The sequence below is a fragment of the Macaca fascicularis genome, chromosome 10 (assembly GCF_037993035.2).
Source record: "Macaca fascicularis isolate 582-1 chromosome 10, T2T-MFA8v1.1".
Taxonomy (NCBI): Eukaryota; Metazoa; Chordata; class Mammalia; order Primates; family Cercopithecidae; genus Macaca; species Macaca fascicularis.
The window spans coordinates 104,989,190-105,016,125 of NC_088384.1; the positions used below are offsets into that span (position 1 = coordinate 104,989,190).

Below are 26,936 nucleotides of genomic sequence, written 5' to 3' on the forward strand. Positions count from 1 at the left end.
CCCGAGTAGCTGGGACCACAAGCAGTGCCACCAGTCCCGGCTGTTTTACTTTTTATTTTGTAGGGAAAGGGTCTCCCTATGTTGCCCAGGCTGGTCTCGAACACCTGGGCTCAAGCGATGCTCCCGCCTTGGCCTCCGGAAGCGCTGGGATTAGAGGCCTGAGCCGCCGCGCCAGGCCTCCCCCACTCCCCCGCCGCCGCCTTCTCATCTCCTTTCTCCTTCCTCCTTCCTCCTGACGCCTCTTACTCCCGATCACCTCTCATTCATTCACCAGCTTCCAGTCCTCGCTCCCTCACCTCTTTTCTTTCTTACTCGCCTTCTCCTCTTACCCCTTCTCCTTGTCACCGTTCTCTTTTTTGCCAGTCCTCTCGTTCCCCTTCCTTTCCTCCTCCTCATCTCCTCTCTTACCGCGTCATCTCCATTCTCGTGCTCCCCTTCACCTCCTGTTACCCTGCGCTTCTCTCCTCTCATCTCCATCACCACCTCTCCTCCCTTTCACCTTTCTTTAGCCCCCACGTCCCCTATACCCTTCGCCCATGCCCGCTCCCCTTCCCACCTTCTCTTCTTCCCTCCACCCTCCCTTTCTGTCTCTCGCCCACCTGACTCCGCTCCGCCCCCAGCCGTAGGCTCCGCCCCGCTGGGGGTCACGGGGCCGACGGACGCTAGGCGGCCGTAGCGGCCTCGCCAGTCACGTGGTCACGTGACGCGCTCCAACATGGCGGCGCCGTGGGGCCGAGGTGTCGCTTCCTGACGGGGCGGCGGGGACTGACGCGGCCGGTGCCGGCCGGGACGCCGGGCCCGCAGCCTAGCTCGCCATCTCGCTCACGCCGCCCGCCCGCGGGGCTGTCAGCCCCCGCCGGGCCGGGGCCATGCAGGAGAGCCAGACCAAGAGCATGTTCGTGTCCCGGGCCCTGGAGAAGATCCTAGCCGACAAGGAGGTGAAGCGGCCCCAGCACTCCCAGCTGCGCAGGGCCTGCCAGGTGGCGCTCGGTGGGTGAGCCCCTCCCGCCCGGCCCCGCGCTGGCCTCAGCACGCCGGCCGTTGCCCTAGCCTACTCGGCCTTGGCCCGGCCTCCTGGCCTCCGCTTTCCCCCCGATCCGGAATTCCACCCTCCTGGCCTCCTCCTCATTATACCCCTAGGGGAAGTGTTGCCCGGGCAGCTCGGGACTGGCCCAAGGTCACCTAGCAAGTTGGTGACAACCAGAGCTTGTTCCTCAGGGTTCCAACTCAGGACTTTTGCCACGATTCCTTGTCGCCCTGTTTCCTGGTTCCTCCCCTCACCACCTCCAAGTCCTGGAAGCAGTAGCCCTTGCCCCAAGTTTTTTCGTTACCTGAGCTCTGCTAATTGAGGTTTCCCTAGGTGAACAGAGCATGTAGGAAGAGCCGTCCAATTGGTTTAGGGAAACCCCTGATTCTTGTTTTAGAAGTGCCCGTTGGAGAATGTTTTCCTTTCGTTTGGGGATCTCCCATAGCTCTTTCCCTCAAGAAAGGATTGTAGAGGGTGTTCTGGATCTCCCAGTCATTGTAGTGAGCAAGACATCTGCCTATTCCTAGCAGTCCACTAAAATACAAGGCCTTTAGAGCAAAGATACTTGTCTGACTTATTCATTGCTGTATCCCCGGCGCACAGTAGGTGCTCAATAAATATTTGCTAATTGAATGGACCCTCGGATTATGGAAAGAGAATTCTAACTCATAAAGGCTTGGTAATTGATACCAAAATCACTATCCTATTTTTCAGTTTTAATCGTTTAACAAATATTTATCGAGTGCCCACTGCATACCAGGTACTGAGAATTCAGTGGGGAACAAGACGGACATGGTCCTTACCCCTATGGAGCTTATACTCGAAAAGAGGAGACAAAATAATTAAATAAAACAATAGATGAGGTATTTTGGAATACTAATACATACTATTGTGAAAATAAAAGAGCAAGATGTGATAAAGAGGGCTTGAGGACTGCTTTCCATAGGGTGGTCAGGAAAGTAATCTTTTCCGAGAGGGTGACATTTGAGCTGAGTACTGAAAGGCAAGAACTATCCACCATGTGGAGTTTCAGAAGAGAGTTCTTGGTGGGAGAATCCATACATTTGACCAGAGCTGTCTTCAACTAATTCACTGCCCCAAAGGCTTTGGTTTGGAATCTGTAAAGACCTGTTTTTTCCTAACAAATTGAGCAAATAGAAAGTTTGATTTTTAGTCACAGAGTTTGAGATTGTTATCACCTTTCTCCCTTCAATTGCTACAAAGTATAGAGTAGTGTTCTTTTGGCATTTAGAAATAGGCTGGTGAACTTTGCACTTCCCTGGGAAGAAGGTCCCTTGCTTTCATCAGATTCTCAGAGGGGCCTGAAATTCCCTCAGGGGCCAACTATTGATGCAGAGGTGGCAGTCTAGATAATCTGAAAACAGTTGCTAGTCCATGAAATTCAGGATCAGTGGAAGGAATTTACTGAGATTTAGATTTTTAAAGCTTTTCTATTACAATAACCAAGGCTAACTGTTGGGTATTGTTTTATCAGCAATGTGGGATAAGCACTGCAAAGCAGTTTGTTAGTTAGGCAAGAGCCTGGTATTTATAACTCCACGTTGAAATCTGCCTGGACTCTATCCTCTCAATATTGTTGTGGAGGTTTCAAAATAGTTATTTGGCAGAATAGTTTTTATTTTCTCTTCAGAAAACTTCTTAACATAACATTTTTACCAAAGTGTGCATCACATTATTGGAACCTACTTATAAAAATGTCACCTGGATCATAAAGGGCCGTTAACGCTGAGAATTTAGTAGATATTTTCAGATCGTATCTTTGTTCAGAAGTTCAAATTTTGCTGATGCAAGTTGTGGAATGCATGTTTTCAGTTTTTAGGAGTGAATTGTAAGAAATGGCCTAGATAGGGAGTAATTTGACTACAGGTTATATGAATCACAAATTGGGGTTGTGCCGACGGCTTAATAGGAACTATCATAAGGGAACCGATGCATAATGTTAAGTGACCATCTTTTTAAAGAGAATAATTGTGTGTCATTGCTGTTAAATAGAAATGACTGCTTTTACTTAGAGTAGAACACATAGCATAGTGCCTGGTGCTATTTCACTCTGCCTCTCAAGGCCCAGTCTTGTGTCCAGTAGTCCCATTGAAGAAGAGAAATTTGGGGCCGGGTGCGGTGGCTCATGCCTGTAATCCCAGCACTTTGGGAGGCCGAGGCGGACAGATCACAAGGTCAGGAGGTCGAAACCATCCTGGCTAACACGGTGAAACCCCGTCTCTACTAAAAATACAAAAAAAATTAGTTGGGCGTGGTGGCGGGCACCTGTAGTCGCAGCTCCTTGGGAGGCTGAGGCAGGAGAATGGCGTGAACCCAGGAGGCGGAGCTTGCAGTGAGCCAAGATTGCGCCACTGCACTCCAGCCTGGGCGACAAAGCGAGACTCTGTCTCAAAAAAAAAAAAAGAAAGAGAAATTTGGAAAAATAGCTGAAACGAGCCAGTGTATAAGGAGCAGCTATGTGGTATTTTAGAGATTACCATATGTAGATTGTTAATTGTGATAAGAGGAACTGTAAATGACGGCTCAAAGTTGAAATGCTTGGATGATAAAGAGCATTTACAGGAAACAGCTTCTGTGATATGATTCCGCCAACTGTAGCATACTGGGGGAGGGGATCAGGGCTGCAGGGGCTGTATAGTGTAGATGTTAGCTAGGAGTGTATTCTTTGGGACTCTAGACTTCTGTGTTTAAACCTCCTGCCTTCCACTTGCTACCTTTGTGATCTTGGACAAGTTATTTAATCTTATACCTTCCTCATAGGATTATTGTAAAGATTAAGTTAATTGACACGTACAGAAAACTTGGCATGTAGTAGGTGCTCAGTAAATGCTTGCTGCTATTACTATTTGTTTTTTATTACTATTTTAAGCTGTGACAAACCACAGAAGCTGTAAGTACTCTGGTTTGATGTTCTTTACCTTGGTTCCTCGTTCAGGAATGACTTATTGCTCTATTTGGTTTGTAGATGCAATAAATAAGAATGTAATTACATGATTGAAAGGCTGTGTTGGGGTATTAACTTACTAAACTCAATGAAGACAGGGGTTGTTCCTTGTAAAAATTGTGATAATCGTGATGGAACAGATTTGGAGTAATCTCAATGATTCATCTGCACTATATACCAAAAGCATAGATAGGGACTGTCCAATTAGGGGATAGTGTCCTTCCAGCCTTTATCTGGAGAAATCAAGAGAGCCTGTGAGAGTGTTCATCGCCCCAGGGACCCTGTTGCTCTTTACCTTGTTAATGAAACTTTGATATATATTAATAATCTTCAACCTTTCAGCCCTCTGTTGGAGAATATAATTACATTCTTAAACCTCCCTTTTGTAATTGTCTTATTTAAGACTCATCTTCTCCCATGATGTCTCTTTAAGTTATATTTCTGCTCTTAAACTATATGAAGTTTGGAGGCTTAATACGATAATCTATTTTAAAATTCGATATGGAAGAATGTATCTATGACTGGGCACTGTGGCTCATGCCTGTAATTCCAGCACTTTAGGAGGCCAAGGTGGGCAGATTGCTTGAGCCCAGGAGTTTGAGACCAGCCTGTGCAACATGGCAAAACCCCATCTTAAAAAAATACAAAAGTTACCTGGGTGTGGTAGTGCATGCCTGTAGTCCCAGCTACTTGGGAGGCTGAGGTGGGAGGATGACTTGAGCCTAGGAGGTGGAGGTTGCAGTAAGCTGAGATCATGCCATTGCACTCCAGCCAAGGCAACAGAGTAAGACCCTCACACAAAAGTGCTAAGTAATGGCTAAGTGCTCTATAATTACTAGTTGTCATTATTTTCTGCCATTATCAAGAACATGTAAAAAGAATAGTAAACATACATATTTTCATATGAAATTGAGTGACTTTTAAAGATCACATGTCATATTATATCTGTGTGATATCTACTATGTACTAAGCATTTCTGAGTTCCAGAGACAGTAACATGGGCTTTTCATGCAATTTAGTTCTCATATTATCATCATTCCCACTGAGCCCCAGAGAAGTTAAGTTGGCCAGGGTAACTCAGTAAGTGATGGAACCAGGGTATAAACACAGGCAATCTGGCTCCATAGTCCAAGATCTTAACTGTTAACTACCATGTTTTCTTGCTTCTCCTTATGAAAGTTCTTATGTATAAAATACTCATGGAGTCTTTAAAACAATCAGTATACCACAGTGGAGTTTCAGGAAAGAGACCGTATGTTCTGTAGCTGAATTTTGAGATATATTTGAAAGCTTTGAGTCAAAAAGATAACAGCTCTTTTCTTCAGGTTTTAACTGCATATATGCTCGGTTTACTTTAATTAGGGGCTAATGGAAAGAAGGAAATGAGAGTAAAGAGCTGATTTCACATAAGCTTCATTTGAGTTATTCAGTTTTTCTTTTCTTTTTTTTTTTTTTTTGAGACAGGATCTTGCTCTCTGGCCCAGGCTGGGGTGCAGTGGTGGGGTGCGATCTCAACTCACTGCAACCTCTCCATCCCTGGCTCAGGTGATCCTCCCATTTCAGCCTCCCAAGTAGCTAGGACTACAGGGACACACCACCCACCCGGCTAATTTTTCTATTTTTAGTAGAGATGGGGTTTCTCTGTTGCCCAGGCTGGAGTTAATCAGTTTTTCTAATTGATGATCTCTCTTCATCAGCAGTAAACTCCCTCTTATTAATTCTGGAGTTGTGACCTGTTATTAATTCTGGATTGTGATTCATTTCTTTGGGTACAGCAGGCAATGGGAGACCAAGGCTAAGGAAGAGAGCAGCTTGCCCGTATCCACACAGCTGGTGGGGAAACGTAGCTGCAGCACATGATGTAGCTTCACATAGATCATAACATCCATTCTTAGATTTGCTCCTCCGTTTAATATATGGGATTTAGGATGCAGATGGGTCATTGGTGACCTTAACTTGAGCTGTTTTGGTGCTGTGATGGAGGTGAAAACCAGACTGGCATGGGTCGAGGCCTGGGAGGTGTGGAAACAGATGGTGAGCATAGACAGCTCTCCCAGAGTTTGGTTGTGTTGTAAAGAGGAGGAAGGAGTGGCTCCTGGGAGTTGTTTGTTTATTTAAAGGTAGAAAAGACTTTAACTTTAAATATTGTTAAGGGATCCAGTTAAGGAAGTATATTCCTAAATCTTAGTTGTATATGGATGTGTATAAAACATACAAATGGGCATTTATCATATGGACATCTGTGTATTCAGAAAAACCATTCTCATCATGAGGATTACTGTGAAATTTGAAAAATAAAAAAAACCTCTAAATTGACATAACATGGCCAGGCACGGTGGCTCACACCTGTAATCCCAGCACTTTGGGAGGTCGAGGCGGGCGGATCACTTGAGGCCAGGAGTTCAAGACCAGCCTGACCAAAATGGCAAAACCCCATCTCTACTAAAAATACAAAAATTAGCTGGGCGTGGTAGCGCGCACCTGTAATCCCAGCTACTCGGGAGGTTGAGGCAGGAAAATCACTTGAACCCGGGAGGTGGAGGTTGCAGTGAGCCGAGATGGCACCACTGCACTCCAGCCTGGGCAACAGAGCAAGACTCCGTCTCCAAAAAATAAATAAATAAATAAATAAATAAATAAATTGACATAATAAGACTTTAAATTGAAATGAAGAAAAAAGCCTTTAATTTTAGCAAATTCTAGTGTTTTGATTACACATTGTGTTTACAAGTGCTGTGTATCATAAAAATTTTGCGAAATAACAGTACTCAGGACCCTGGAAGATTACTTTTTGTTGGAAACCACTGTGGATTCTTCAGGAGGAGGTTATCTGTCTAGAAGCGGCATCAAAAAACTGGATTGTTGTTGATTATTTAAAAGCATTTGTATGTAGGATTGGCAGAGAGTTGATTGAAAGTTTGAAACTTTGATTTGCTTATTGATAGTCCAGTGATCCCTCTTTGGGCAGCAGTTTTCCAGGGTGGTAAAGATAATAATACTTTCGTCACAGAATTATTGCAAAGGTTAAATGAACTGTTCAGTAAGTAACTGGCACAGTACCTGGCACCTAATAGATGACCTGCTGAAATTCAGAGGCATTGGTGTTGCAATCTTTTCAAATTTAATTTAATTTAATTTTTTTGAGACAGAGTTTTGCTCTGTCACCCAGGCTGGAGTGCAGTGGCGAGATCTTGACTCACTGCAAGCTCCGCCTCCCGAGTTCACACCATTCTCCTGCCTCAGCCTCCTGAGTAACTGGGACCACAGGTGCCCGCCACAACACCCGGCTAATTTTTTGTATTTTTAGTAGAGACGGGGTTTCACTGTGTTAGCCAGGATGGTTTCCATCTCCTGACCTTGTGATCCGCCCGCCTCAGCCTCCCAAAGTGCTGGGATTACAGGCGTGAGCCACTGCGCCCAGCCAGTGTTGCAATCTTTAAAGGAAAAGGAATTGAATGCTTGCCTTTCTCTGCTTCCCCTATTAGTTGGTTTATAGACCTTTTTGCAAGTCTCCAGCATGAGAGAAGCAGTGGTTGGATAGAATGAATTTAGAGCTCTATCCTATACTTGTAAATCTCAGGGGAGAGTCTGCAAGCAGTGCTAGGGAAAACAGTAAGACCATTCTTCATGAAAAAGAGTGAACTTGTGAAAATGTGTACTTAATCAGCAAGAACATGGAGTGTCCTATATAAATAGCTCAGAGCTGTGTTTAGCTCTCGCCAGTTTCACCAGGCTTAGGGGGCCTGCCAGGAAAATACTTGACTTTCTTTCGAGCAAGGTTATCCTAGAAAAAATAGTTTTGCATTTGCTGATTCATTTCTGAAACCTTCCAGTGGGAAGCTCATTTCTGTTTAGTGTCTTGGGTGTAAATAAGCCTTCTGGCTTGATATTTTATAGTTTTATACCTTTGTGAGAACAGCCTTGTTGTGCTAGGACACAAAATTCTTAAGTTTTCCTTCCGTCCTAGGGAGTGGTCAGTGTATATTTGTTGTTCTGAATATAGTCCTTTTGCCTGTTGACTAAACCAGGCCCAACATTTATTCTGAAGATATTTATTTGGATATCACCCCTGATGTCATAATGTAGAGGGATCAAAACAAACAAGGACCCTGTTCTGAAGGAGTTCGCAGTTGAATGGGGGAGATGGGCGTTGTTCAGAGGATACGCCCTCTAGGTCATAATAACAACCCAAGAAGTACTGAAGGAGATACTTGGTTCTGCAAGGGCAGTTAACAGAGGGATGAGGGAAGACTTCCCTGAGGAAGTCTCACTCAGTCATTGAGAATTAAGTAGTTGGGGGTGGGAGGCATTTCAGCAGAGGGAACAGCCTGAGTGAAGGCTCTATGGCAGAGAGGAACACAGCTGTTGGGGACACTGAAAGAGGCCAGTGTGCGGTTGGAACACTACTTGAGCAGAGAGTGGAGATGGAGTGAGAGATGTAGGCCAAGACCCCAACATGCGAGGTCTGGAGGTCATGGCTAGGAGTTTGATTTTTTAGGTCAGAAGCAGTGAGATGACATGGAGGAGTTTTATTTTTATAATTAATTAATTAATTAATTAATTTTTTGAGATGGAGTCTCGCTTTGTCGCCCAAGCTGGAGTGCAGTGGTGCGATCTTGGCTCACTGCAAGCTCTGCCTTCCGGGTTCACACCATTCTCGTGCCTCAGCCTCCTAAGTAGCTGGGACTACAGGCGCCCGCCACCACGCCCAGCTAATTTTTTATATTTTTAGTAGAGATAGGGTGTCACCATGTTAACCAGGATGGTCTCTATCTCCTGACCTCGTGATTCGCCCGCCTCGGCCTCCCAAAGTGCTGGGATTACAGGCATGAGCCACCGTGCCCGGCTGACACTGAAGAATTTTAAACCAGAAAGCAAGTGTTAGGATGACCAGGTGTGTTATTTTGGAACGATCATTTGGACCACTGTGTTTAGAACATCTTAGGGGAAGACCAGAGGGATTGCCAAGGAACCAATGAAGAGACCATCTTAGTCAATTTTGTGCTGCCGTAATAGAATGCTACTCACTGGGCGATTTATAAAGAACAGAAGTTTATTTGGCCCACAGTCCAAGAGCATGGCACTAGCATCTAGCTAGGGTCATCGTATGGCGGAAGGCGAGAGAGGAAATGAGGCTTGAACTCATCCTTTTATCAGAAGCCCACTCGTGCAGTAACATATTAGTCCACTCATGAGGGCAGAGCCCTTGTAACCTAATCACTTCTTAAAGGCTCCACTCATACCATCACAGTGGCAATTAATTTGCAGCAGAGTTTTAGTGGGGACATTCAAACCATTGCAGGCAGTTACCATTTTTTAGCTGAGAGATATTTTGGCCTGGATTAGTGGTGACAATAGAAGTAGAGCAAAGAAAATGAATTTCCAACCTGGTTAGAAGATGAAGCCAACAAAACCTTGTGATGGAGCGAGTAAGAGCATGGGAAAGAGGATTGATAAGCTTGATTCCCCGATTGCTGACTCACCCAGCTGAGTGGATGCTGCCTCTTTTTAAGATGGGAATGAACTGATACATAGTATGTCAAGGGTGATAAATACTATGAAAAAAGACTAGAAAGATCCATCAGAGTAAAGTGAGAGAAAAAGCAGGTAAGGAGATACAGGGCGACATGGGGGTGGCAGTATTAGGTGGTGAGGAAGTCTCGTGAAGAGGACATCGGAGCAGGGATCTGAAGGAAGTGAGGTGGTGAGCCATGGAGATGTCTAGGGGGAGGGAGGGCATTCCCAGGAGCAGGAATAGCTCCTGCAAAGGCCCTGGGACAGAAATGTGCTTGGTGTGTTCGAGCAAGTAGGCCAGGGCCAGGGTGGTAGAAGGCGAGAGCAGAGGTATAGCAGGGGCCAGATCACGTAGACGTTTGGAGGCCAAGATTTAGAGTTTTAATTTTACGTGGAGTGGGATGGAAAGCTACTGGAGCATTTTGAGCAAAGGAGTGATGTGATCTGAATTACATTTTGAGGGCATCCCTCTGGCTGCTGTTAAGAAAAGCTGTAGGGTGGAAGGGAGGATAATTGCTGAAGCATTGAGACCAGTTACAAGACCATTTTGATGGCCCAGGTGGGAGATAACGGTTGCTTGGTCTAGGGTGATGGTGGTGGCCTAGTGTGGTAAGAAGGGATCATCACTGTTCAATCAGGTTCTAGATATTATGGATAGTGTGAAGTTCCTGAGAAGGCAGATAGGGATGGGATATGACAGAGGTGGAGGGGTTGGACACCCACTCCCTTATAGCAGGAGAGAGCAGAGAGCAGGCCAGAAGTAGGTCAGATTGTAGGTTTGTTAACAGCAAGCTGAGGGAGTCTCCTTGTGCCCACTTCTAATTTCTGAGTGAAGTAGGAGGCCACTCCATTGGATGTGAGTAAAGAGGATGGCAGTGGAACAGTGATGATCGGGAGGGGAGAGATGGGCTGTTGAGGGTGGAGAAATGTGCAGTAGCCATCGTGGAGAGTGAGAGGTGACCAAATTACTGGGTAGCATTTCAGGTTTCATTCGTGATGGGTAACTGGGGCTCTGTAGGCCTGCCAACCTGCCCTGTTGTCAGAGGTCTGCTTAGGCGGAGACAGGTGAAAAGGGAACACTAGTACAATCTAAGTTTGGGATTTTGCCACAAGTTAAGACTAAAGGTCAGAGAGCGTCCAGGCTGTTGATTGCGTGTCATCTGATAATAGCCCTGGTAATGGGATCTACCCTGGAAAATGAGGAAAAAGGAAAGCCAAGAGGTTGGCCATCTCAAGATTTGACAGGCCAGAGAGAGGTTCTACTGGGAGCAGTTGAGAGGGTCAGCTGGAAGGAGAGAAGAGGAAGGAGCTGGAAGTGCCCCAGTAATATATGGGGACAAGAGTCAGTGTGACCAGCCTCACCAGGCTGGCTTGGAGTGGAGGAGGACGTGGCAGGTGACTGGGAGCTGAAGGAATTGAGGGGCAGCATTGGTTTCTGTAGGGGGAAGCCTGCGACAGACAGATGTCTGAGGAGGGTTGAAGGGTTACTGTGGGATCTGGGGGCACTGGCCACTGATGGGATTGTTGGGCAGTGCTGGATTTGAGGTTGGTGATGGTCATTGTTGGACTTGCCTTGGGAGTGGAAGAGAGAATGCAAGCCGGTGTCAGAGGTGCTGATGAATGGAGGTGTGTGACCCAAGCGGTAACATCCAGAAAGGATTTCCTGCAAAGACAGCGTGGCTTTTCAGCTGCAGCTACCCCACCCTGCTCCAGTCTCCCTCATTTCCAGCCTGGAAATTGTTGCTAATTGCCCCATTGGCAGTTGGGAAAGCAACACCTGTTAAGATGTGGAGCAATAAAGTGGAGCAGGTATGCTGTGCCCTATACGCCTCTTCCTGCACCATCCTCCTCCTTCTGTCATCGTTGAGTGGCTCAGGAGTGCTGGCCCTCCAACAGACTGCCTGGGCATGGATCCTGACTTCAGAGTAGCACTTCTGGCTGTGATGTGGGCAGGTGGCTTAACCTCCCTGTGCTCAGATTCCTCACCTGTAAAACGGTTGTGGATGATTAGAGTGTTCCTGCCTCCCTGGGTTGTGGTGAGGACTGAATGAGCACCTGCCACTAGGAGGCAGTCAGTGAGTCAGCTATCATCATCATCATCATTAGGGTTCCACTCATTTTCCTTTTCCCTTGGCTTTACTTGATCCCATGGATGGCACTAGAGATTTTGCTTTAATATTGACTTCTTTTAAAATAAGAGCAAGAGAACTGACATTTATTGACCACCTACCGTGTGCCAGCCGCCGCCTTAGTCACCGCCAAGACTTCTCTCATGGCGGTGTCAAGAGAATTATCTGCACTCTCGGTGCCTAGTTATGGTTTCTGGGGCATGTGGGGCTAGGTTTTTTTTAATCACTCCCATTTTTTAGAGTAGGAAATCAAGATTCAGGGAAGTTGGCTGGGCGCGGCGGCTCATGCTTATAATCTCAGCACTTTGGAAAGCCAAGGTGGGTGGGTCACCTGGGGTCAGGAGTTCAAGACCTGCCTGGCCAACATGGCAAAAACTTGTCTCTACTAAAAATATAAAAACTAACCGGGCATGGTGGCGCGTGCCTGTAGTCCCAACTGTTTGGGAGGCTGAGGCACGAGAATTGCTTGAACCCAGGAGGTGGAGGTTGCGGTGAGCCAAGATGGTGCCACTGCACTCCAGCCTGGGCGACAGAGTGAGACTTCATTAAAAAAAAAAAAAGATTCAGGGAAGTTTAATAACCCACCTGGCATCATTCAGCTAATAGATGTCCATGCCAGGACTTGAACCCAGCTCTGTCTCGCACCTGTATCTTTTCTTTCTGCCACATCAGGCTGTGCCATGCTATCTGTGAGGCACCTGCCACACACACTTTTTCCCTGTTCCTTTTTCTCCCTCCTTTTTTTTAAAAAAAAATTATTTATTACACTTTTAAGTTCTAGGATACGTGTACAGAACATGGAGGTTTGTTACATAGGTATACATGTGCCATGGTGGTTTGCTGCACCCATCAACCCATCATCTAGGTTTTCAGCCCAGCATGCATTTGGTATTTGTCCTAATGCTCTCCCTCCCCTTGCCTCCCACCCCTCAACAGGCCCCAGTGTGTGATGTTCCCCTCCCTGTTTCCATGTGATCTCATTGTTCAACTCTCACTTATGAGTGAGAACATGCGGTGTTTGGTTTTCTGTTCCTATGTTAGTTTGCTGAGAATGATGGCTTCCAGCTTCATCCATGTTTCTGCAAAGGACATGAACTCATTTTTTAATGGTTGCATAGTATTCCATGGTGTATATGTGCCACATTTTCTTTATCCAGACTATCATTAATGGGCATTTGGGTTGGTTCCAAGTCTTTGCTATTGTGAATAGTGCTGCAGTAAACATACATGTGCATGTGTCTTTATAGTAGAATGATTTATAATCCTTTGGGTATATACCCAGTAATGGGACGGCTGGGTCAAATGGTATTCCTGGTTCTAGATCCTTGAGGAATCACCACACTGTCTTCCACAATGGTTGAACTAATTTACACGCCCACTAACAGTGTAAAAGTGTTTCTATTTCTCCACATCCTCTCCAGCATCTGTTGTTTCCTGACTTGTTAATGATCTCCATTCTAACTGGCCTGAGATGGTATCTCATTGTGGTTTTGATTTGCATTTCTCTCTCTTTTTTTTTTTTGAGACGAAGTTTCCCTCTTGTTGCTCAGGCTGGAGTGCATTGGCACAATCTCAGTTCACTGCACCCTCCGCCTCCAGGGTTCAAGTGATTCTCCTGCCTCAGCCTCCTGAGTAGCTGGGACTACAGGCATGCACCACCATGCCCGGCTAATTTTTTTGTATTTTTACTAGAGACTGGGGTTTCTCCATGTTGGCCAGGCTGGTCTCGAACTCCCGACCTCAGGTGATCTGCCTGCCTCAGCCTCCCAAAGTGCTGGGATTGGAGGCATGAGTCACCACATCGGGCCTTGATTTGCATTTCTCTAATGACCAGAGATGATGAGCTTTTTTCCATATGTTTTTTGGCCACATAAATGTCTTCTTTTGAGAAGTGTCTGTTCATATCCTTTGCCCACTTTTTGATGGGATTGTTCCTCTTTTAATGGAAAAAAAAAAGATTGCATTATCCAAATATATCAAGAACCCAACTTTTAGGTTGGGCTATATGAGACTACTGCTATTTGAGCATTTCCAGCCTGGGTGAGAGGATAAGACTCTGTCTCAAAAACAAAAACAAAAACAAAAGGTGCCGGTGTGCTTCAGACTGTGCCTTCTCTCCACCTGCACAGGCTCTGTCCTGCTCCAAGCCTCCATTGCTGCTAGCCTGGATTATTAGCAGTAACCTCCTGACTGGTTTCCCTGCTTCTGTCCTGGCTACCTTCCTCTTTATCCTCACAGCAGTCAGAGTGATCTGTCCGAGGAAAAGTTGAGTCAGGCCACCCTCTCCCAGCCCCTCCCTGGGCTTCCTCCCATCCCTTACAAAGATGCTGTTATCATCTGGGCCCCTACTGGGCCTAGTGGAGAAGACTTTTCAAGAGTTTCTTTCTTTCTCTCTCTCTCTCTTTTTTTTTTTTAAGATGGAATCTAAGTCTTTTTACCATGTTGCTCAGGTTGGTCTGAGCTCCTGAGCTTAAACTGATCTGTCCGCCTCAGTCTCCTAAAGTGCTGGGATTACAGGCATGAGCCACGGGGACTGGCCTCAAGATTTTTTTTTCTTCAACAAAGAGTAGTTTAGAAAGCGCAACAATTCCTAATTCTTGTGGGAGTACTTAAGGGTAAATTTAGAAAACTAAAGAAAATCTGTGAACATAGGATTTGCAACTGAAGTTTCTTAGGTTTCTGCAGTTACTCTTCCAGGTAGCAACTCTTTCCTGGTCACAGGAGAGGGCTGCTCTCTTCGGTCCCTGTGCCCTGCACTGCTGCTGCTGCCAGTCCTGTCAACCCTTGCTCATTCCCATTCCACAACCGGGTTTTACCTTTGCTGTGCTCATGCCAGGCTGGAAAAAGGGTTTGGGAGATTTCAGAAGGCTTGTAAACTAGCTTTCCCAGCTGGACGGGTTCACAGAGTAGTAAAACACCAGTATTTTGAACCATGGTTGTAGCATTCATGGTTGGTATCAGTGCTAGGAAAACCACACATTTAAACTCTTCTGCGTTTATAGTTTACAGAGTAATTCGATATGCTTATTTGAGAGTCAAGGTATCCAGGAGAACACAGACTCTGGAGCCTGATTTTCTGGGTTTAAGTCCAATCTCCAGTACTTAATAACTTGTAACCTCTGTGGATCTTGATTTTCATCTATAAAATTTATAATGGAGTTTGGCCTTGAACTTCAGTCCTCTGGCTCTTTAGTTCTTTGTTCTTTGGCTGGACAACATTTTGCTTATAGAAAACTTGATGCTTTGTCCTCATAGCACTGGTCACAGTCCTTAAAAGCCACTTTTATCCCCTGCAGGTACTTTTCTGCAGCCACTGAAGCACTCTCTCCTCGGCTCTTCTCCATCCCTTAAAGCAGAATTGGCAAACTGGTAACTTCAGAGCTAGGCAGCTTACAAACCAGTCTTATTTAAGCCATAATATTTTTTAAATGTATTTTTTATTGATACATATAGCTGTACATATTTTTTAAGTGCATTGATAATTAGATGCTTTCTTATAGTCAAATCAGGGTAACTGGGATATTCATCACTTTAAATATTCATTTTTTCTTTACATTAGGAACATTTGAATTATTCTTTCCTAGCTATTTTGAAATGTACAGTTGGTTAATGTTAACTGTAGTCATCATACTGATCTATCGAACACCAGATCTTATTTTTTCTATTTAATATAATTTTAAAACAATTGAAGGTGTTTGAATTGCAATCAGAGCTTTCACTTAAAATCTGGATTTCGACCTCTGGAAAAATCAGAACAATTAGCACCTGTGGGCTCAGGGACTCTAAAGATTCCAGTCAGCTGGAACTGAGGAGCTGCCGCACCCCTTCCTGTACTGGGTGGAGAGGGGGTCCTGTCTTTCTTTGATCTTACACCCACCGTGTTTTTTCTTGACATTTCCCGCCTGGCCTCCATGGGCCTTTGTAGTTGGTGTAACTTTTGTGTTTGGTTTGTTTTATGTTTTTTTTTTTTTGAGACACAGTCTCGCTGTGTCGCCCAGGCTGGAGTGCAGTGGCACCATCTCGGCTCACTGCAATTACTGCTTCCCAGGTTCAAGGGATTCTCCTGCCTCAGCCTTCTGAGTAGCTGGGATTACAGGTGTGTGGCACCACGCCCGGCTAATTTTTGTATTTTTAGTAGAGATGGGGTTTCACCATGTTGGTCAGGATGGTCTCAAACTTCTGACCTCGTGATCTGCCCGCCTTGGCCTCCCAAAATGCTGGAATTACAGATGTGAGCCACTGCGCCTGGCCTATAGTGGCATTTCAAAACAGATTGTTTTAGAGCTCACAGGCCAGCACCAACTCTAGCAAAGACCTCATTGTTTCAGATAGGTTTAGGACTTAAACTTGACTCTAACAAGGTAACAGTGATTGGAAGGAAAACTTACATTTGAGTCTGGGCAGGAGCACCCAGCTGGCCTATCACAGAGTGACATATCTTGTCACCCAAGCAGAGCCTTAGCATTATAGATACGGGTTTCTAAAAGCTGATCGCGTGGCTGCCAGCCTCACGGGCTGGATCTCCCACAACTTCATGGGTCTCTGCTAGTGGAAGCTGGATCATTTCCTTTGTGAATTCTTTTCCCTGAGGGGCAAGATCCATGCCACACAGCTCTCTGACCCTGTGTGTCACAACCCTCATGGTCCATGAGCAAAATGTTTGCTATTAGTTATTTAGGCATTTCTCTTCTGTTTTCTTATGTGTGTAATAAGATATACAAAGTCAGGCTTGAAGGTTAGAAATTGCTACTTCCAGTGAGTCAGTTTACTTGGTTTTCACGTCTTCAAGTTGAGTCTAGAATGGAGTTATCTAAGAAAAGGAAATTTGCAACCTTCAGTACTATGTCCTGGGGTTGCTAGGATAACTAGTGCCATATCCACACTACTGGCTCTCTAGAGATTGTGTAAAGGAGGGTGGCCTTTTGGAGATGATCTGAATACATGGTATTGAGAACAAACATTCCCATGTCTGATTTGATAGTACGTGGGTTTGTGGGTCTAACATGTAGAAATACATTCAACTGAGTGGATGTGGGGGGAATTCTGTGTATTTAGACAGGGTGTTTTGTTGTTTTAATGACACAAAACCTTGTTTTCCTGGAAATAAGACTATCTCTGAGATTGTGATTTCTGAAAAATGACGCTATTCCTGTAACCCTGCCAGTGTAGTTGTAACCTCTATGGTTAAGATTTTAAAATTAATTTTAATTCAAAAAAATTACATGTGCCTTACTTAGCACAATGTGAATGTACTTAATGCCATTCAACTGTAAACTTAAAAGATGGTTAAGATGGTAAATTGTAGGTTATGTATATTTTATTATAATTGTTTTTAGAAGTGCTGATTAAGAAGAAGTATATATGCTTATCATAGAAAATGTCATAGTAGTAGGTCCCACTACTTAGACAACTTTGAGTATTTTATGCGTTTCAATACTTTGTTGTATCGGTTTCCGGTCTTCTATGCATATTTGCACACAGTTGAGAGGTTGTGATATTACCATGGTATTGTGTCAGCTAACTGTCATGAACATGCATTCTGCAGAACAGGAAACAGGTAAGAACATGGGCTGTAGAGCCAGAAAGCCTCGGTTCAAATTCTGGCTCCCTAGTTCTTGATGTGCAACAGTAGCCAAGTTACCTAACCTTGCTGTGCCTTGGTTTCCTCATCAGGATCATTGCTTCTCATCAAGAGCAGTTTTGCTCATGAGACACTTGGCAATGTCTAGAGACGTTTTTGGTTTTCAAGATGGCAGAGAGATCAGGGGTGCTTCTGGTATCCAGTGAGTGGAGGGCCCGGATGCTCCTAAACATCCTAGAGTGCACAGGGCAGCCTCATAACAAAGAATTCTTCGTCCCCAAATGTCAGTGGTGCCAAGGCTGAGAAACCCTGCTCTAAATGAGATGGATATTATAATAGTATGGACCCCATGGGATCGTTGTAAGGGCTAAGTGAGCTAAAACACATACAGTAATGCCTAGCCAGTCACTCCATGTAAGTGTTAGCTATTATTATTGCTGTTACAATTATGTCTTTCACTTCATATCAGCATTTTTGTATTTAAACATCTCATTAACATTCTTTTCAGTAGTCTCCAGATATATTTTAGTAAAGTTTTCCTTTACATAAATGTTACATGTTCCTAATGTGTTTTTTCTTCCTTCCTTACCAGATGAAATTAAAGCAGAAATAGAAAAGCAGAGGTAAGCTATAGCACTACCTCCGTGCTGAGATATGGCGTGAAGGGAGTAGGTAGCAACTCGGGGAGCCCCTTTCTCTGCTTGTTTTCTCATATTTCTAATCCTCAGGGGTGGCACACACTCTGCAAGCATGGTGCTAGGCACACAGCACAACTCTGTATATATTTGAACTGATGCTCGGTTCACAGGCCTCAGTATTTGTATACTTGGAGGGAAGGATCAAGATTGAGGTAATGCTGTTGTATCTTTTCTTGACAGAAGAGGCAAAGCCCTTGTCTCTTGTATGGCATGCTTCCTTAGGCATGAGGACAGCTTGCTCCATGAGTGGCTCCTCCTGATCTTCATAGTAAGGAAGCCGGTTAGTCACATTTCAGAAGTATAACTCTGGCGTGGCTGCCACCAGGATTCAGTCCAGGATGTTGTTAATTCAGCATGCCAATCAGAGAACTTGCTCTCTGCATGTGGCACTTTAGTGGTATTTTTCCTAATATATGTGTTCAACTTTTAATGTCTAGCCCCAGGATATTGTTTGCAGGCACTTTTAATTAAATGGTTGCAGGTGGAATGGGAAGTTAGAGTAAGGTGTAGAAAATTCATTTCTCCTCCCGACCCTCTCTTGCTTTTCTCCTAGGCTTGGCACTGCTGCACCACCAAAGGCAAACTTCATTGAAGCTGACAAGTATTTTCTTCCATTCGAGCTAGCTTGCCAGTCCAAGTCCCCACGGGTAGTCAGCACATCCCTCGACTGCTTGCAGGTACCGTGTTTCAACTTCGTGTTGTCAAGGGGGTTCTCTCCAAGCCACAGTTGGTCCTTACACAGAACTATGCTGGGGACCACCCTGGCACTCAGTGCTCTCAGAGGCGATACAGAAAGGAGCAGTTTGATGTATTCTTTTTGGAGATCTCATGAGGGAGGGAAAAGAGAAAGGTGTGAGCTCTTCAGCTAAAACCAGAATTGTTTCCCCTAGAAATATCTTATTTGTTCATGCCTTGTGTATGTTTTTCTAAATGAAACTTTTAGCATTAATTGAAATATTTGACACACATGGGCACAAAAGGCATTTTTATACAGCCTCTGTCTTATCTTTTCCTTTTTGTAGAGATGCAGTCTTGCTATGTTGCCCAGGCTGGTCTTAAACTTCTGGCCTCAAGCAATCCTACTGCCTTGGCTTCCCAAAGTGCTGGGATTACAGGCATGAGCCACCGCACCTGGCTCAACCTCTTTTCTTTTCTTCTCTTTTCTTTTCCTCCCTTTCCCTTTCCCTTTCCCTTTCCTTCCTTTTCCTTTCTTTTTGAGTTTTGCTCTTGTTGCCCAGGCTGGAGTGCAGTGGCGTGATCTCAGCTCACTGCAGTGTCCACCTCCCGGGTTCAAGGGATTCTCCTGCCTCAGCCTCCCGAGTAGCTGGGATTACATGCACCCGCCACCATGCCTGGCTAATGTTTTGTATTTTTAGTACAGATGGGGTTTCACCATTTTGGTCAAGTTGGTCTCAAAAGACTCTTTCTTAATGGCATTAAAATTCATATCAAATAGAAAAATAGAGACAGTCGAATCTATTGTTTTTGGTAGTTATGTGCTATAAAGTCACTTCCCATACTGAATTAGCAAACATTGAATCTTTGTTTCTAGAGGAACTACAGGGTTAGGTTCCTGCAAGCCTTTAGTCTTCATGTGGTTCTTTTTAAAGAGACTATCTAATATCTATTGTCGATGCATTAACATTGAACTCAGGGGCCACAGTGCTATAATGCATGCCTGAACAAAGCTTATCTAACACACATAATTTCTCCATGAGGCACATCACTACCTTCTTGCTGTTAGGAACACTGGAAAGCATATCAGCACACACTTGGGGTCCATTGTAAATAGCAGAATCACCAACAAGAAGCACCAAAATGCAAAAAACACAGCACTAAATACACCACTTAAAAGGTACTTGTTTGCAGTAGGAGAATGAAACAAGGAGGCATAGTGTTGCCTTGTTTGACCTCAGCCGGGAACATAAACATCAAGTGATTTCAAATTTTTTACTGCTCTGCGCATGTCTACAAATGACCAAAAAAGCCCCAGAAGTATTGATTTGGGCTTAGAAATAGATTTTAGTGAGTAGGTGCATTTGCAAGTATTGCTGCAAATAATGAGAACTGACTGTATTTAGAGCCACAGGTAACTTTGTTGCAAATTACCTTTTACTGAAGAAGAAGCAAGGGTAGAGAAGTTAAGGCGACTTGTCCAGTAATATATAGGTAATACGAGAAACAGGACTATAACTTGGGTTTCTTAATTCCTGGCCCATCATTCTTGTACTTTTGCTCAAGACCTACTCCTTAGGTTTCTGATTACCCCAAGGAACATTTATTCTCTTTTTTGTTTATTTCGAGTCAGGGTCTCACTCTGTTACCCAGGCTGTAGTGCAGTGCCTTGATCATAGCTCACTAGAGCCTCTAACTCCCAGGCTCAAACAATCCTCCTGCCTCAGCCTCCCAAGTAGTTGGGATTATAGACATGAACCACCACACCTGGCTCACAGAACATTTATTCTTGACCTCAGTGGGCAGTCCACATCAATGAATAAAGTTTAGTAAATTTTAAAAATATGTTGAAGTGATCCACAGTTTGCCAGCACTTTCTAGAACAGGAATGGTGACCAGATTCTATATTCTGATTGCTGTGTAGAAGAGGTGTCTGAAGGCTCATCCAGCTTTCTTGAGAAAGAGTTCTGTGATTGACTGATTTTATCTACCAAGGCACAGGACTGCAAAGTGGCAGTGGGCATGCCACGTTTTTGGCATCTCTGGTCTAATATTTACTCTATTAATCTCTCTTCTTTGTTATGTGTACTTGAGAATTGATGAGAATTTCTTCACAGAAGCAACTCTTCCAAATGCAAAACCATTTTGTTATTCGATGTAATTCTGTACAGATTGTCCTATGTGAGACATACAGTGAGCCAAGAATTGTTAAATGGCAGGCTTCAGTCCTACTTCTATCCTAAAATATTTTTTGCTGTGAATGTGTTCTGAGGAAATTTGGCAGAAGTTGAATTTTAGTTCTCTCCCCATGTTAAGGTTTTCTTTTGAAGAGAGTGCTGATAATTAATGTAATTGACATTCTAAGAACAGTGGCTGACATGCATTGAGCTCTTAGCCTGTGGGCCCTGCATGCTTCATCCACTGTACTGTGTATAGACCCCTTGACAGCTCTCTGAGGTACTTAACTCTTGTCCTCATTTTAGAATCAAAGAAACCAAGGCTTAGGGAATGAAGTGACCAGCCTAGTCCAAGGTAGGCTGGAGTGCAGTGGCGCGACCGCAGCTCACTGCAACGTCAAGCGATTCTCCCACTTCAGCCTCTCAAGTAGCTGGGACCATAGGCATGCACAACCACACCCAGATAATTTTCTTTTTATGTTTTTTGTAGAGACAGGGTTTCACCAAGTTGCCTAGGTTGGTCTCGGAACTCCTGAGCTCAAGTGATCCTCCCGCCTAGGCCTCCCAAAGTTTGGGGATTACAGACGTGAGCCACTGTGCCCAGCGGGTTTCTAGGACTTCTTGACTCTGTGTCTGTGTTCTTAACCAGGGGTCATCAGCTTTGGGCCATGAGCCAAATTTGGCCTACTGTCTGCTTCTGCAAATAAAGTTTTATTGGAACACAACTGTCTTAGTCTGCTTGGGTTGGTGTAACAGAATATCATAGACTGGATTTCTTCAACAACAGACATTTATTTGTTACAGTTTTAAAAGCTGGGCAGTATAAGATCAAGGTACTGGCTGATTTGGTTCCAGGTGAGGGTACCCTCTTTCTGGCTGCAGACAGCTGTGTTCTCTTGTGTCATGGAGACAGAGCTAGGTCTCTGGTTTCTTGTTACAGGGCACTAATCCTGTCATGAGGGCCCTACCCTCATGACTGCATCTAAGCCTGATTATTTCCCAAAGGCCCAATCTCCTAATACCATCACATTGCAGGGTTAAGGCTTCAACATACGAATTTTAGGGGGACACAAACTCTCAGTCCGTAACAACAGCTATGCCTATCGTTTATTATCTGTGGCTGCCTTCCTGCTACTGTGACCTAGCGGAGTGGCTGTAATGGAGACCAAATGACCCGCAGAGCCTAAACATTTAGTATGTGGCCCTTTATGGAAAAAGGTTGCCGCTCTTCACTGGCCCCTGCTCTTAACTGTAACCGTGTGGTTCTGGTCTGTTTAATAATAGAAATTGTTTGTTTCTGGAACTCCTTGTATCTGTGTATGATTTCAAATGGAAACACTGACACCCTGCCTTATTTCAGCCCACTGCAAATCTTTAGTCTTATGGGGTATGGTTATCTCTCTTTTTAGTATGGAAGTTCTGGTTGGGTGCAGTGGCTTAGGCCTGTAATCCTAGCACCTTGAGGCAAGAGGATCACTTGAGGCCAGGTATTTGAGAACAGCCTGTGCAACATAGTGAGACCCCATCTCTACAAAGTAAAGTAAAAATAAAAAGTTAACTGGGCTGCACGGTGCACACCTTTAGTCTCTTACTCAGAAGGCAGAGGCAGGAGAATTGCTAGGGCCCAGGAAGTTGAGGCTGCAGTGAGCCATGATGGTAACACCTAACTCCAGCCTGAGTGACAAAGCAGGACCCTGTCTCTTAAAAAAAAGAAAAAGAAAAAAAAAACACACAGAAAGGAATGGAAGTTCTCTGAGATGTAATAGGTATACTAGAATTTCTTTGTTTAGTATACAAAATGAATCATCCTTTTTATGACATGAGAAAGTGACTCGGTGCTCCCTGGGCTACTGAATGGAAAAAATGTGCTTCCCCTTGGTGGCTGCCCTTGCCAAGCCTGTTTGACTGGCTTTTACCAGTGTGGGTAAGGTAACCTCTGTCTTGGAAGTCGAGGGGCAATATCTGGGGGTAAAGTTTGGTTTGGGCAGAATTGAAACCAGCTGCAGATACATCCGTGCTGTGCCCTGCCATTCTTTGAGCTTGGCGCAGCAGTAGGAGTGGCAGAGGTGCTTTTGGGATTGATTTGCCATAAGCACAGTTAGCCCAGGCTCCCTCTCCACTGGGAGAAGCCTGGAGACTTCCCCTGTGTCTTGCTTCTACCAAGTGATAAAGATTCTGCCTTCCCTTCCTCCAACATTTGGTCTGCTACACACTTCCCCACAGTCAGGGCTAAGTGTACAGAGGGTTAAGGTCAGTCATGTCTAAGCTAGTAAGTGGTCTCCAAGTTTTTCTGGTAATATATCAATTTTATGTATGTGTGTATATATATATATATATATATTTTTTTTTTTTTTTTGAGAGAGAGAGGGTCTCAGGTTTCATTCTGTCAGGCTGGAGTGCAGTGGCATGATCAGGCTCACCGTAAGCCCTACTTCCCCAGGCTCAGGTGATCCTCCCACCTCAACTTCCCGGGTAGGTGGGACCACGTGCTAATTTTTCTATTTTTTGTAAAGGCAAGGTTTTGCCATGTTGTCCAGACTGGTCCTGAACTCCTGAGCTTAAGCCTACCTCGGCTTCCCAAGGTGTTAGGATTACAGGTGTGAGCCACTGTGCCCAGTCAGTTTTCCTTTTTTTTTTTTTTTTTTTAAGAGACAGGGTCTCACTCTGTTGCCCAGACTAGAGTGCAGTGGCTTGATCATAGGTCACTGCAGCCTCAAACTCCTGGACTCATGCTATCCTCCCACCTCAGCCTCCCGAGTAGCTGGGACTACAGGTATGTGCCACCACAGCCAGCTAGTTATTTTTTTTACTTTTTGTAGAGACCTGGGTCTCACTTTGTTGCCCAGGCTGGTCGTGAACTCCCGGCCTCAAGTGAATAATAAAACCATTTTTGAGGATATCCTCCCAATATATTCATATTTCTTTAATTTAAAATTATAGGTTAGGGCCGGGTGCGGTAGCTCACTCCTGTAATCCCAGCAGTTTGGAAGGCCGAGACGGGTGGATTGCCTGAGCTCAGAAGTTCAGGTCCAGCCTGGGCAACATGGTGAGACCCTGTCTCTGCTAAAAATACTAAAAATTAGCTGGGTGTGGTAGCACGCACCTATAATCCCAGCTACTCGGGAGGCTGAGGCAGGAGAATCACTTGAACCCAGGAGGTGGAGGTTGCAGTGAGCCAGGATTGTGCCACTGCACTCTGCCTCCAAAAAATAAAGTTAAGTTATGGGTTGGGCGTGATGGTTCACACCTATAATCCCAGTGCTTTGGGAGGCCAAAGTGGAAGGATTGCTTGAGCCCAGGAGTTTGAGACCAGCTTGAACAACATAGTGAGACCTCATTTCTACAAAAAAACTCTTTATTTACACATGTTACTGTTATTAAAGTATATATCTGGCCAGGCGCAGTGGTTCATGCCTCTAATCCCAGCACTTTGGGAGGCCGAGGCAGGCGAATTGCCTGAGCTCAGGAGTTAAAGACCAGCCTGGGCAACATGGGGAAACCCCGCCTCTACTAAAAATACAAAAAATTAGCCAGGCATAGTGGCATGCGCCTGTGGTTCCAACTACTCAGGAGGCTGAGGTGGGAGGATCACTTGAGCCTGGGAGGCAGAGGTTACAGTGAGCAGAGATCATGCCACTACACTCCAGCCTGGGTGACAGAATGAGACCCCATCTCAAAATAAGTAAGTAAATAAAGTACATATATTGTAAAGCATGCAAAAATATATCTTTGCAAAGGACAATTAGAAAAATATAAATAAAATTCTAACATTTTCTTTTTACATCCCAGTGAAGGCTACAGGAAACCATTAATCTAAGCTGCCCTGTTTATGCCACAAACATTATCTTTTAGCTCTCATTTTCAGAAAACTTTAGATTTTTTAAATGCACATCGAAAAATCAGTTTTTTAATTATATAAGTTGTACATGACTACATTTTCTGTTAAAAAGTTTTTAGAACTTTACAGATAAAATGAAGTTCCTTGGGCCACCAGCCCCAAACCCAATTGCCTGTTTAGGTGTATAATTTTCTCTTCTCTTCTCTCTCTTTTTTTTTTTTTTTCAATAAATGATATCACTTTTACAAGTTTCTCTGCAGCTTTTTACATTCGACACTGTTATTAGGCTCTAGCTATATTGCTCCATGTGGATCTAGTGCATTTCTTTTGACTGGCATATGGTGTGTCGTGCCACCATTTCATCTATCGCTCCCCTGTACGGAGGCATTCACACACAGAGTTACAGTGAACATCTCTGTGCAAGCCTCCTTGGAGACATGCCTCAGTTTCTGTGGTCAGAGGTGACTCTTTGGATTCCTATCACTGAGGCAAAATAAATAGAACCAACTTCAGAAGAGACCAGTGAGGTAGAAGATTTAATTTGTACCAAATATATTCATTCATGTGAGTGGGATAACTTGTAATATAGCTTACTTACTGCAACCTCTGTTTATTACTAAGTATGTCCTATTCTGTACCAACAAACCAACCATATAGCATTTTCCTTCATGCAGTGAGTCCTATAAAGGCCTGTTATAGTGGATTATATTGTCATCATCTTCCACTCCATGGCAGAATGTCCCTGTGCAAGCCCTGATTCATGTGTCAGTGGGCCAGCTGCCCAGAGGCCTCCCTCTGTGTCCCTCTTCCCACCGCTCATGGCGTTAGCAAGGAACAAGGTGGGGACATCTACCTGGAGGACAGTGGGAGATAGGGGGCAGTATCTACAAGTCACACATGGCCCTACAGGTCCCAGTTAGAACTTTGAGCTTTGGTGTGCTTCCCTGGAGAATGTAGACTCTATGAGAAAAATAATTACATTTGTCTTACTGCTGTATCCCCAGTGCCCAGAACAGGGTCTGTCACAGAGAAGGATGAGAAAGCAGAACCAGAGATCCACAGGATACAGGAACTCTTCTTTCTCCTGGCCTTATCTCACTGCGCAGATGAGGGGGGAAGTCATACTTAAAACTCTTTCTGATTTGAAGGGTAATGTGCCCCTTAAGAAGTCTATAGAGGGGAGGATACTTTCTGTCCTTTTCATACTTTAGTTAAAGTACAAAAGTAGTAATCCATGTCCAGCTTGCTTTGTGGCATCAGTATTGGAGCCCGCTTTTCAGCATTCACATTTGAGGAGTTCCTAGACCACCCCACTTGCAATCCAGTGCACAAAACAGACTTGAGTCTGTTAGATGTAAGAACAAGCAATGTCAAAACCAGAGCTCATTTTCCAGGTAGACAGCCCTGCCCTCCTAGGAAGCCTGCACCAGCAGCAGCAATGTGAGGGGTGAGGTAAAGGGCATCTGGACTTGACCTTCACAGGCGACACCCTCCACCTGGAGATTTGGGGGTTGGACTTGAGCAGCAGAGTGTGCGCAGGCCTCTCTCCTGCTCCTTCAGTTGCTCCATCCAGTAGTATTGCATTTCTACTCTCAGCCACTCTCTCAATCCATTTTTCTTTCTGCTTATTGAATGGTGACACTTCACTAGCTAAGGAAGGGGAAAAGCCATTGAGAAACAGTGTCGGACCTCTGCAGAGTGGCCAGTCTTCCTCCCACAGTGGTGGCTGCTCTATAGATAACGTCAGGACCCTGAGTCCCCCTGGTATGAGCAGAAGCATGTGACCAGCTAGAAGCCAAAAGGAGAAAGAACAGAACAGCAATTGTAGGAGTCTTCACCAAGTCACTGGAGGCAGAGAATGCCTTAGAGTTCACATGTATACGTGCCAGATGAGTGATTCTTTTATCTAACCAACCATCAATATAACCTGGATAGCTTGGAGAAAAACACTGATCTCTGGGCTCCACCTGGAAGTTCTGCTTCAGTAGGTCTGGGTTGGAGTCCAGGAACCTGTGTTTTTATTGAGCTCCCTCAGGTGATTTTGTTTCTCAGCCAGGCTTAGAAATCATCCTCCTGCTGACCTTTTAGGTTCCTTCCAGCTCTGTCCTCCATGCTGACATCCCAGTTGTGGGTGAGGTGGCACAGACCGATCTGTAACCTCTCAGAGAGGGCAGGTTCCAAGCAGCTGCTCGTGGGTGAAACACACTACTATTGATGTAAGTGTGAAATGCAGTTATTTTTTTGCAGATGAAGTTTTTACTTTAATTTTTGGAAAATACACTGACACGATTCAACATTGAAAAAAATGAAAAGATGTACTACAGAGTGTCTT

The 26,936-nt window shown here is 44.7% G+C and overlaps 1 protein-coding gene across 4 annotated transcripts in view; it reads left to right on the forward strand.

Moving 5' to 3' along the window:
- The first annotated feature begins 707 nt into the window (after positions 1 to 707).
- The window catches only part of ARFGEF2 (ARF guanine nucleotide exchange factor 2), a 114,678-nt gene continuing 88,449 nt past the window's right edge, over positions 708 to 26,936 (forward strand). For all 4 annotated transcript variants that reach the window (XM_005569307.5, XM_045363090.3, XM_005569308.5 and 1 more), the window contains exons 1-3: positions 708 to 990; positions 17,809 to 17,839; positions 18,468 to 18,591. In XM_005569307.5, the coding sequence (XP_005569364.3) occupies positions 870 to 990; positions 17,809 to 17,839; positions 18,468 to 18,591 (276 nt within the window). In that variant the 5' untranslated portion in view covers positions 708 to 869. The remainder of the gene's footprint in view (positions 991 to 17,808; positions 17,840 to 18,467; positions 18,592 to 26,936) is intronic.